The sequence below is a fragment of the Mus musculus genome, chromosome 18 (genome assembly GCF_000001635.26).
Source record: "Mus musculus strain C57BL/6J chromosome 18, GRCm38.p6 C57BL/6J".
NCBI lineage: Eukaryota > Metazoa > Chordata > Mammalia > Rodentia > Muridae > Mus > Mus musculus.
In genome coordinates this window covers 12,045,291-12,057,977 of record NC_000084.6, presented here as the reverse complement: position 1 = coordinate 12,057,977, position 12,687 = coordinate 12,045,291, and the positions used below count along the sequence as shown (strand labels likewise).

The following is a 12,687-nucleotide window of genomic DNA, read 5'->3' as shown; positions in this document are numbered from 1 at the left end:
AAGACAGAAAAGTCTAGACTCAGCATATGAAAAGAAAAACCATGATAATTATCTTTCCGGGTCTGACTTGTTTTGCTTAATATGATGTGCTCTAGATCTGTTCGCTTGGCAGAATGTCTTGCTTTATGCTGGGCAGAACTGCATTGTGTGTGCATGTGTGTATGTCCATGTATGTGTGTCTGTGTGTATGTCTGTGTGTGTGTGCACATGTGTGTATGTCCGTGTTTGTGTGTGTGTGTATGTCCGTGTGTGTCCGTGTGTGTGTGTGCACATGTGTGTATGTCCATGTGTGTGTGTGTGTGTGTGTGTGTGTGCGTGTGTGTTCATAGATATGGATTGATCTGTCACTTAGTTGCAGTCTTTTAAATTCTCTTCTTTGGCTATCAGAGCTGCTTATCTGTGCTCCTTCTAAAGTACTTGGTGAAGAAGTTGACATTTATTCTATTTTTATTTAACATCATTTAAAATGTTCCCACAAGTATTGCACAGCTAGCTGTACCAGCAAGCCAAGCTCACTCGCTCACTTTCTCTCTCTCTCTCTCTCTCTCTCTCTCTCTCTCTCTCTCTCTCTCTCTCTGTGTGTGTGTGTGTGTGTGTGTGTGTGTGTGTGTGTGTGAGACTCTGTAGAGTCCTATTTATACCCTCTAAACATCACGTGTCCTCCATGTACCTTGCCTCAGCATGTGCATTCAATCAGCCCGAGTCCTCGGAAGCAGCAACAAACTGCAGTACACCACCAGTTTTTTGGTGCATTTCTCTCTATGGCATCTCAACAAATGCAGCTCAACTATGCAGTGTAAGGTGGACTAATACATGCATGTTGTTAGCAAAGAATCTTTCATCACACGGGCTTGCTTTAGCAGAAGCCCTCTCCTGTGTCTGCTTCAGTGAAACCTTCCTTCACTTGTCTGCCCCAGCAAAACGACTTTCCAAAGAACTCTTTTTAATTTTTTTAAATTTTTATTTATATGATTACACTGTAGCTGTCTTCAGACATACTAGAAGAAGGCATTGGTTCCCATTACAGATGATTGTGAGCCATCATGTGGTTTCTGGGTACTGAACTCAGAAGAGCAGTCGGTGCTCTGAACCACTGAGCCATTTCTCCAGCCCCCTCCAAAGAACTCTTAAGTTTCCACTTCAGATGATTATACAGCCATGAGCACACTGAACCCAAGAAGTGGACATTTCAAAGGATGAATGAATTATGGTGTGAATTATATCTCAATCAGAAAGTATGTTGGAGACAAAAAAAGAAAACTCTCTAATTTGAGAACTAATTTGGAGTATGGTCATACTGAATGAGAGTAATTCTCATTCAAACTATATTTGTAGGGACTTGGGTGTGTCACTTAGTGGTAGAGACTTAGAGACTTGTAGAACATATATGAGCTCTGAGCTCTGGGTTCAATTTCTAGAATGTACGTACCTCTCTCTCTCTATCTCTCTCTCTCTCTCTCTCTCTCTCTGTGTGTGTGTGTGTGTATGCTTCATGCATGCCACACACACGTGCACACTGTAAGCTTGTTATATAAGAGGAGTCCTGTCTGTGACTTCACATTAACTAAAGTAATTGAAGAGGCTTGGTACAGGAAATTTCATTCATGAGAAGGAATTTTGAAGAGCTAATGGTTAGCTGAACCTCTTATGCCTGCAACAGGGATAGCCTTGACTTCCCTTGCTGTACACAGTTGAGAATCCCTAGGAAATTAATGTCCCCAAACTCCAGTGTTCAGAGCCCTAGATGTTGAGTACCATAGCAGGGCTTCGGCAAAATCCCTAGCAGAGGTAGGTGTGGAGTGATGAGTGGATAGGTCCGTCGGCAGCAGTCCAGGAGGAGCTGGATTCTTCTCTGTGTGCTAGAAGCAAGTTCATGATCTAATTCTTGAGCAGTGACATTGTAAGCCTTCTTTGGATATTGGGTAATGTGAAGGTGTCTTCTTTTTTTTTTTCCTTCTGTATGTGTATATGAATGTGTGCATACATATTAATGCATGCCACTATGTATGGAGATGTACACACATGGGAGTATGTGAATTAAGGACAGGCAGACTGTGGGTGTCATTTCTCAGGACATCATTCACATTGCTCTTTTGAAACAGGGTCTCTCACTTTTATCTAGGCTTGACAATTGAGCCAGGCTAACTTACAGGTAGCAAACCTTAAAGAGTCGCCTGTCTCTGTTTCTCCAGTCCTAGGATTACAAACACGCCATCATGCCTGGGTTTTATGAGATGGGTGCTGTGTGGCAAGCACATTACTGACTGAGTGATCGCCTTAGCTGCAAACTTTATTCTTTTTATAAAAGTGCTCTGCGTGGTCACCGAGGTCATATTTGTCACTTTCTTAGAGCTTTTACAAAAGCTTGTGTATCAAGATGCCTTAAGAAGGGATATGTCTGCTTCTCCCATCTCCTTTTTGGGGAGTTCCACAGAAACCTGAGCAGCAGTGAATTTTCCATTGAGCTAAGTCTGTATGAGTTGCACACAATCCTCAGAACTGTGCAAGAGCTAACCTATACGGCCACAAGCAGCAGCCCATCACTTTGAAGTCACTCAGGAATAGTTGAGTGCTTTATTTTTGTTTCTTAGAGCAAATGACCAAGATACTAAGGGCTATGGTGTGAAAATAACAAGAGTTCAGTGTCTTAGTCCCCTTTCCTGTTGCTCTGACAAAAGCAACATAAGGGAGGAAGGGTGTGTTCTGGCTCCCAGTTCAAGGGTCTTGTCCATCCTTGTGCAGAAGCCAAAGTGACAAGAGCTAGGCACATCCCATCTGCAGTCAGGAAAAAAGAGCAGTGAATGTCTGTTGTAGCTCAGGTCATCCGTCTGTTTATTCTTTCCCAGCCAGAGAATGGTGCTACCCACAGTGCGTGGTTCTTCCCTCCTCAGTATAATTAAGAAATCTCCTACAGGCATGCCAGAGAGCCACTGTCCAGATAATTCCAGATTCTATCAATTTGATGATTAACAGTAAACATCACATTCAAAATATACAAGACCTCTTGGGAGTCAATTATATTAACTTTAAATGGATCCTGGTGGTGATCTCCATCTCAGGATTTTATTGCTGCAAAGAGACTCCTCGGCCATTGCAACTCTTATAAAGGAAAACATTTAGTTGGGGCTGGCTTACAGTTCAGAGGCTGAGTCCATCACTGTCATGGCATGCAGGCAGACGTGGCTCTGGGAAGATAGCTGAGATTTCTACATCTTACTAGTCAGGCAGCAGGAAGAGAGAGTGCCACTGGACCTGGCTTAGGGTTCTGAAATCCCAAAACAATCTCCAAGTGACACACTTCTTCCAACAAGGCCACACCTCCCAACAGTACCACTCTTTATGAGTCTTGGGGTCATTTTCAGTAAACCACCACATTTTCTAATGGTTGTTTGCCACTGATTCTAAAGTTCAGCAGATAAAACAGCTATATAGACTTTGTGAGTTAGAGTAGATGTGTATTTAACTAAGAAGGTACCAGTGTGCCAGAGTGACTGTACCACTTGCCGTTTTACCCAGAACAGCATGAGGGTTCAGTGGCTCTACACCCTCACTGACCTTTGTTATGTCTGTCTGATTTGATCTAGCAGGTAAAGGTCTCCTAGTGCAGTTTCTGCCTGAACTTCCCTTGCACTCATTTCTGAGAGGCTGTAGAATGAGTTTCCCTGTAAATGCCTCTTGGAATCAGGCAGGTTGTTTGTCTTCCTCAAACACTGGACTTCTTTCGGTTTGGGGAGACAGAGCTGAACTGTTCCTCCAGCCATTATACAAGTTAAGTTCAAGAACCTGAGAACCAGCCGGGCGTGGTGGTGCAGCACTCGGGAGGCAGAGGCAGGTGGATTTCTGAGTTCGAGGCCAGCCTGGTCTACAAAGTGAGGTCCAAGACAGCCAGGGCTACACAGAGAAACCCTGTCTCAAAAACAAAAACAAAAACAAACAAACAAACCCAAAAACCTTAGAACCATAATTGAGAAGACCCCATTCCTTTCTCTTTAAACTCGTTGACCTGTAGTAGAGATCGTCTCCTCATGTTTAAAAGTTTGTACTTTATATTCTTATGGGGTCATTTGCTGTGGTATCCAAAAGAGAAGCTTTAAAGCAACCAGAAGAGCAGGGTACTCTCAGTAATGTGAGGCAGCAGAGGCCTTGGTGCATGGCTTTGATTGATGAGAGGCCATGGCTTGAGATGAAGCAGCAGCAGCAGCAGTAACAGCCAGTCTTTGGAGGTGACACCCCACCCTGACCATTCCTTGCTAGGTCTAGGGCTGAGATGGGGTGAGAGGACTCTTCCCTCAAGCTTTACCTCATGTTAGTGTGGCAAGTCATGCTACTTCCCAGTTCCAGTTTTGTGTTCTGTAACCTTCAGAGCAGTAGGGTTCGTGTCCTCTACTCAGTAAAGCGCTACCTGGAGCCCAGCCGTTCAGGATGCTGATGCTTACTTGCAGAAGCCTCCTGTGGCTGCCATGAAGATATGGGTCAGGTCCCAGCCACTTACCTGGTGCCTCTGCCATGTAGTTCAGCAGAGGAAAGCAGAGGAGTGTTGTGTTGTGAATACCTTCACTTGTTCTGTTTTAAGATTTTTATTATTTTATGTATTTGTGGCCAAGTTTATGTATGTGCAGCACAAACATACACATAAGTACAGAGCCTAGAAGAGGGCATTAGAGCCCCTGAGATAGAGTTATAGGGTATCTTAGAAGAGACAGCATGACCAAGGTGGGGCTGGCTTGCAGTTTCAGAGCTTTCGTCCTTTATCATTATCAGGCAGCAAGCAGGCAGATAGGTTGCTGCAAAATGATCTGCTAGTTCTACATCTTGATCTGAAGGCAGTCAGGACAAGACTCTTCCACACTGGGTGGAGCTTAGGTATAGGACCTCAAAGCCCAACCCAACATTGACACATTTCCTCTAGCAAGAGCATACACACCTTGTAATAATGCCACTTCCCATGGGTCAAGCATGTTCAAACCACCACATTCCTCTCCCTGGCCTCCATAGGCTTTTTCAAACACATGAGTCTGTGGGGGCCATACATAGCCATAGCTTAATGCAAAAATAAATTTAGTCCACCTTCAAAAGTCCTCATAGTTTGTCAGTCTCAACAATGTTTAAAAATCCAAAGTTCAAACTCTCTTCTGAGATTCATGCAATTTCTTAACTGTAGTTCCCTATAAAATCAAAAAGCAGATCACATACTTCTAATATCACAGGATAAACATTACCATTCCAAAATATCATAATGAGGAACTATTGGATCAAAGAAAGACCAAAAACCAACTGGGCAAGCTCCAAACTCTTCCATGCCTGACCTTCAACTTCTTTGATCTTTGTTGACTGCAATACACTTCTTTCTCTTGGGCTAGTTCCACTCCCTGTTAGCAGCATTCCTAGGCAAGTATCTCACAGCTGTGGCATCTTGGGGACTTCAAGGCAATTTCAACTTCACAGCTTCTTGTTCCAATGTCTGGGATCCACACATGATCTTCTAGGCTCCCTCAAAGGGCTTGGGTCACTTCTCCAGCTCTGCCCTTTCTAGGCTATGGTTGATCCATTTCATTGCTGCTGCTGTTATTGATGATTATCCCACAGTACTGGTGTCTCCAGTACACTGGGGTCTTCTGATGCAACTAGGCTTCACAGATAGCCCTCATAGGTTCTCTTCATGGTGCCAAACCTCAACTTCTTTTCATGACTTCTTTAGTCTTAGACTGTCAACTGCAACTGAGGCTACACCTTCACCAATAGCCTTTCCTGGCCTCTCACAGTGCCGTGCTTCAGCTGTTTTCCATGACCCCTTCCATGCTTTCAAAACCAGTACTACCAGGGTGACTCTTACACATTACAAAGTCTAGCTGCCAGCAAGAGTTCTATCTCTGGAACATGGCTTCTTTGTGCTCTCAAAAACATTTTCCAGAAGATTTCATCACAGTGATGCTGGTTTCTTCTTAATCACCACTAATTTCTTAGCTCCAGCTTTCTGTATTCCAACTCCTTCACTGCCTAAGCTTGACTGTCCTGGAACTTGCTTTGTAGAATGACCTTGAACTCAGAGATCTCCATGCCTGACTCCTAAATACTGGGATTAAAGGCATGTACAATGACACCTAAGCTTTTCTTTACCTTTTCACAAGATCTTTATAAGTTTTGAATTTTAGTTCACTACACAGATATTCAAGTTGAAAACTGAGAATAGCCATCACAATCCATCCCTTGTCAATTTGACACATAATCATATCTCCTTATGCCCAAATGAAAACAATAACCAGGTCATAATAACATCAAACTTGATATAATTATCCTTTGTTGAATTTCAAATGCATAAACAATAAGCTTAGCTGGGTGGGATCCTGCCCCAAGGTTACCATTCCCTAATTCAATTTAATGTTTTTGAACACAGGATGTAGCTTCGTTTTATTTCCTCGTACCCCTTTACTCTTTAGACCATGCATTTTGTATTTTTCCTTTCTAGGCTTACTAGAACTCTCTTCATAAGAGTGACCCACAGATAAAAATCGAAACTAGCTTTTTAAGACTTTCTTTGTCAATGCAATTAATTTAAATCTCTTTACTTCATCCTCAGGCTGACTTTGGACAAGGGCAAAAATCAGGCACATTCTTCCCCAGAATATCACAAGAACAATCTCTAGGCAACATACTAAAATTCTTCTCTTCTGAAACCTCTTGAGCCACGTCTCAGTTAGGATTTTACTGCTGTGAAGAGACTCCATGGCCAAGGCAACTGTTATAAAGACAACATTTAATTGGGGCTGGCTTACAGGTTCAGAGGTTCAGTCCTTTATCATCAAGGTGGGAGCATGGCAGCATCCAGGCAGGCATGGAACAGGAGGAACTGAGAGTTCTACATCTTCATCTGAAGGCTGCTAGCAGAATACTGGCTTCCAGGCAGCTAGGATGAGGGTTTTAAAGCTCAATCCCACAGTGGCACACCTACTCCAACAAGGCTACACCTCCAAATAGTGCCACTTTCCATTGGCCAAGCATATTCAAATCACCACACGGGTTGTGAGCCTCCTGATGGATGCTTCAAACCAAGCCTGCAAGAGCAGAAAGTGCTTAACTGCTGATCCATCTCTAGCTACTCTACTAACTGATTTTGTGTGTCAACTTGACACAGTTAAGAGTCATCAGGGAGAAAGGAGCCTCAGTTGAAGAAATGCCTCTATGAGATCCAGATGTCAGACATTTTCTCAATTAATGATCAACGGTGGAGGACCTAGCCCATGGTGGGTGGTGGTTTTGGATTCTATGAGAAAGCAGGCTGAGCAAGCCAGTATAGGCAGCACCCCTCCATGGCCTCTGCATCAGCTCTTGCCTCCAGGTTCTGTCTCTCCTTTAGTTACTCTCCTGACTTCCTCCAGTGATGTATTGTGATCTGGAAATGTAAGCCAAATAAACCCTTCCTCCCCGACTTGCTTTTTGGTCATGGTGTTTTGTTGCAGTAATATAAACCCTAGCTAAGACAGCTCCCAACACCTTCACATATTCCTTAGGCTCCTGGATTAAGTTCTCCTGGGCTGGAACAAACTACACCTTGTAACATCCTTGTGGCATTTATAGCAGTGTCACCAACCTTTGTTGTTTAAGGGCAGATAGGTTCCCCTTTCTGTTTAAAAGTCTTACTTTTGCCCATTTTGGTGATGCACACCTTTAATCTCAGGAGTAGGGAGGTGGAGGCAGGTGGATCTCAGTGAGTTTGAGGCCAGCCTGGTTTACACCATTACACCATCCTAACTTCCTAGAATATTCAAATATTACCCCTCCCTGTGTGTGTGGTGTGGTGTGGTGTGGTGTGTGTGTGTGTGTGTGTGTGTGTGTGTGTGTGTATTTCTACTTTTTCTTTGCTTTTGTGTTTTTAGTTCTTGTTTGGTTTATTTAATTTATTTGCATGTTTGTTTTCTAGAGAGAGAAAGGTATGAAGTTGGATGGGTGGGAGGATCTGAAGGAGGGGAAACCATGATCAGAATGTAATGCATTAATACAACAAAAAATTGCTTTTCGAGTGACATATTGAGGGCACCAAAAGGACGCCTTTAGTCAGAAATTTAAGGTGATAGAGTTAAGTCTAGAACACGTCCGGCCTGTCAGGAAGCACCCAGTCGTCAGACCCCCTTCTTTCAGCATTGCTTGCGAAGCGTCTTTATGGCTACAGGGACAAATGAGATGGACTTCCTGCTCTCAAAGGATTGATAGTTCTAGATAGTGGGGCAGGCCAGGTGCCCAGGCAAGCAGATGTTGTATAGATGGTTTTAGAAATGACTTAAGGATAAAGGCAGGCTATCCTTTTATCCTATTTTTTTTGCTTCTCACCCTCCCTGTAACTCACCAGAGTGGCTCCTGTGGTCTGCATAGTGCATTATCATCTAATTGGCAAGTTCCTTAGGGCTGTGATTTGTTCTTTATTTCCTTCCCTCCTCATCTATCCCAGTCCTCTTGTTCTTTAGACATTCAAAGCCTAGGCTGGCCTCTCCAGCTTACACAACCAGAACACTTATGACAAAATGGGATGTCAAGAGGCGGTGTATCCAGGGGCTCTCAAGGTCCTGGATTTAACTGATCGCCGTCTCTGCCGTTCCTTGTTATCTCCCTTCTGCACTGCAGTTCCTCTCACACGGGGAGGGAGATTGGCCAAGAACCAGCCGCTGCAGAAGAGACACTACAGATTCTCCACGATGTCCATCCATGGCTGAGCAGGGCCTCAGTCCATAGTGCCAGGATTGTCTTGGTTGTCAGACCTGTGCAGAAAATGACCTGAGTGTTCTTTTCTGTGTCTTGTACATTATACACTGTAGTTCTGAAACTGGCAGGTGAAGGCAGGCTCTTTTCTTCTGACACTGTCCCTTGTGTGCACGCTGCCTGTTGAAGGGAAGATCTAAGGTTGACCTGGGTGCATGCTCTGGCTCCACACTTCAACAATTACAAAATTTTAGCGGTGTCTCCTCTCCAGACTTTAGATGGAGTCAGGGTAATAGAACCCCTCAGAATTGCTACAGGGTGTAAGAGATAAAATCACCACATTTTACATAGACTCTCCACAAAACAGGCTCTCGCTAAATGGCCACTGTCACTATTCTCAATAGAAGGCAATAGAATAGTCTTCAGGATGTGCAGCTGGAGGGCTGAGACATTACTAACACAGGTTCTCATGGAAGGTGGAAGACATTCTGTGGCGTGCTGCCCTAAAGACAACGAGTCCTTGACTTTGGATGAGCTGCATAAAAACTAAACCCCACAAAAATCTTTATTAGACATACATGTGCATAAATGAAGATCTATCTCAACTGTTAAAGCATCTACATGGTCAGAGGCATAGAATTAAAGCTAATAGGCAGCTGAACCATTTGAGATCACATAGGAGGCTTTATAGAAGTGTAGCAGCCCCCTGAATCTTGTTCTGAAATATGTGCGTGTGTGCCTGTGTGTGCTTGGAGGAACTCACACAAGTTCCTGCTGATGGAACCCAGGTTTCTGCATGTGCTGAGCACACCTCTCCCTCTGAGTTGTCTGTGATGTACTTGACTTGTAGGTGTAAGAAGTGAAGGAACTAGCTGGTACAGCTCCACTGCACAAAGCTTTTCAGCAGGAATGTCAGCCCAATCCCCCAGGCTGCACAAAACAGACCCGGACTTGAGCCCAAGCCCCTGGAGAGCCAGGCTCCTGCAGAGACTCCAGACTTGGAGGGATTAAGCTGTCCACTGTCAAAATGCTTAATTCCTTTTCTTGAGACATTTTTGGAAGGGTTTCTGCTTTTTTAATCTCCTGACTTCTTGTTTGTGACCAAGTTCAAATTCCAGAGAGAAACAGCCAATATGTGTGATTATTTCCTCTTGTACTAAAAGTGGAACTAAAGAATGAATTTACTTCATGAGAAATAAATGTACCCTCCGGGCCTTAAACTAAACCGAGTATGTGTGATTGCCCGGGGCCCTGTGCTGTTTGTGCAGTAATTAAACAAAAGGAAGAAAGAATCTTTAAAAAGACCTTTCCTCTGCCACTGTTCCTTGTGTGGCTGCTGCCTGCTGAAGGGAGGATCTAAGGTCTGGGTTGACCTGGGTACATAGTCTGGCTCCACATTTTTACACAGTTTTAGCCATGTTTCTTCTCTGGGCATCAGTTGGAGTGTGGGTAGTAGAATCTCTCAGAGTTAGTACAGGGTGTAAGAGATGAAGCCAGTACATTTCACATTGTTCTTAGTAGGAGGCAATAGAAGAGTGTTAGGGCTGTGGCAGCTGAGGGCTGGGTGCCCTCTGCAGAAGACATTGTAGCTGGGTGGGGGGACCCGAGGGAGCTGTGGGGACCACTATAATCACTTTTCCTGTACTCTTTAGGTGACCTCTTCGGTGCCCTGGACTTTCCATTCTTGTATTTCTACAGGTTCCATGGCAGCTGCTGTGCCAGGTAATCTTGAGCCAAGTCATGTATACTCTGTGCCAGTAGCTGTGTCTTCATCTCTATGAGTAATTATAGTAAATTGAATTGCAGAAGCAAGTAGGAGGTATGGCTGTCTGTCTCCAGCAGGTCATCCCTGAACACTCACTGGTGCTCAGTGCCAACCTGAGTCCAGCAGACCCTGGCCTGTCTCAAGTCCTCACCCAGGACCATAGTTTTCAAGCTTGCTGAGGAGTTACACTCTGACTGCCTTTTCTCCTTCACAGCCCTCACACAGAACTTCAGTGTATAAAACTAATGAAGTAGACTCAGTTTGAGAGACTTTGTGTCCTCTCAGCTTGCATCTTGGTTTCCCTCTTGCTGCCAAAGGCAGCCTGCAAAACCTTCCCTCCATGGAACTCTGAGCCTCATAAACACATGGTAGGAATGGGCATGTAGATGCCTAGACACCAAGGTGTCTTTGGAAGGACTCAGGGGTGGAGACCAATCAGATGGGCACACACAAATACACAGAGCTTCTTGCCACCCTGCCCCACCATTTCTAGACAAAATTATGAGAGGTAGGAAGACTCAGACAGTCTCAAGCTTTATATTTTGCCATGATGGAAAGAGGAGCCCTGGGCCAATCCCAGGCCTAGTGGTTGCTAGTTGTGTGACCACTGGGCAAATTATCCAAATGCTTCCAAGGTGTTCTTCCCCATCCCCTTCCCCAGCTCTAACCTAGGACATACCAATACAGGGCTTCTGTATTTGGAAGTTCCTAAGCATCATGCCTGGCCCAGGAAATGTAATCTTAGGACCTGCTTAGGTCAGCTATAAGAACAGTCTGAAAACTGTGATGTTGAATCCTGGTTCTGTCAAGAAATCTTAAGCAAGTTTTTAACTTGTTTTTACTCATCTAGCAATAATGACTATATTTGTCTTAAGGGCTCCTATACTAATTGGTACAAGTGTACACTTAGAACAGTGCCTGTACATCGTAAGTGCTATTAGTAACAAAACAAAGAACAAACAAAAAAAAACCCCAAATCCTCACAACTATGAATAAAAGCTAGTCTGCTGTTCCCACACAGAAAATGGTATCCATGGAGCAGTGTTTGTAGATAGAGAAAATGTTGGTATGTACAGGCTCAGCAGTTAACAGTATTTGTTGCCAAGGACCAGGTTTGATTCGCAGTACCCACATGGGAGCTCACAACCATCTGTAACTCCAGTCCCAAGGTGCACAAGGGTACATGGAGGCAAAACACCCATACATATAAAATAATAAAACAAATTAATCAAAAAGGCCAAGTACTGCTTCTGAAGTGGGCATATCATGTTCCCCAGGGGCATCGGGACAATGGGGCATTACTACAGACTTTCTGCATGTGAGCCTTGGGACGATTCCTGCCTGTCCCAAGTACCAGCCATGCTCCTGTCAGCTCTCCCAGCTCCTGTCAGTCTGACTAGGCTGTTCACTTGTCCATAAGACAAGCTTTCACTTTGTAACCCTTGCTGCGTAGGTACCTGCAACTGGCATGCCCTGAGTATGATTGGTAGTATGGGCAAGCATGTTCTAGGTGTGGTCAACACTAGTTTGGTTATTTGGAACAGAACAGCACCTTCACAACTCACTGGTGTTGGCTTTGTGCAGAAACACTCTGGTTGTTTCTTTATAATTAAGTGCTTTCTCCTAACTCAACATGTTAGATCAGCCCTTTTTATTTTAAAGAGCAATTGATCTTTGCTTGAATTGTCCTAAGTATCTGTATTATTTTACCCTCCTGGCTTTAGTATAAAGCTGACCTTTTTAAAAATGTATACAATTCCCTCACAACATTTCGATGGTTCCTCCATGACCATATCTCAGAGTAGGAGTGTTCCCTTCAGGAGGTCCTGGGAAACTCAGAGAGGGATCATGGGACCTGAGGAGAGGTGGGTAGCTATAACCCGGAGACCCCTGAACAGATCTCTGTTTCTCCCAGGACCCTTCACTTCAGGGATTCTTCCTCTTTTACAGAGGGGTATTCTCCATATTGAGTATGGATGAGCTGAAAGGAGAAAGATAAAGATGAGGTAGTTAAAAAAATAGATGCCTTTCCATGGAGGTTAGTTGACTAAATATTTATACAGGGCGGGGCAGGGGGCCAGCTGAGTACACTCTAACCTTCAGAACAGAGTTAGACAATCTAAATGTGCAGCAAGGTAATGATACAAGAATCCAGGTAAGGTACTGTACACTTGAAAAGTCTACTGGTTTCTGTACCAGGACAAATGACCTGGCCAAAATAAGTCATGCAG

General features: G+C 44.1%; 1 protein-coding gene across 32 annotated transcripts in view; it reads left to right on the top strand.

Annotated features, from left to right (window-relative positions):
* The window catches only part of Tmem241 (transmembrane protein 241), a 141,452-nt gene that overhangs the window by 63,593 nt on the left and 65,172 nt on the right, over nucleotides 1–12,687 (top strand). For 21 of the 32 annotated variants that reach the window (XR_003952531.1, XR_003952533.1, NR_110356.1 and 18 more), the window contains one exon: nucleotides 10,344–10,413. The exons of 9 other annotated variants lie outside the window; for them this stretch is intronic. Coding sequence is in view for 20 of the 23 variants with exons in the window: in XM_011246964.3 (XP_011245266.1) it covers nucleotides 10,344–10,413 (70 nt within the window). In the remaining 3 variants the exon portion in view is untranslated. Of the gene's footprint in view, nucleotides 1–6,577; nucleotides 7,426–10,343; nucleotides 10,414–12,687 lie in introns of those variants that run through there. 2 more of the 32 variants (XM_030250520.1, XM_006526063.4) reach the window with 1 other exon arrangement.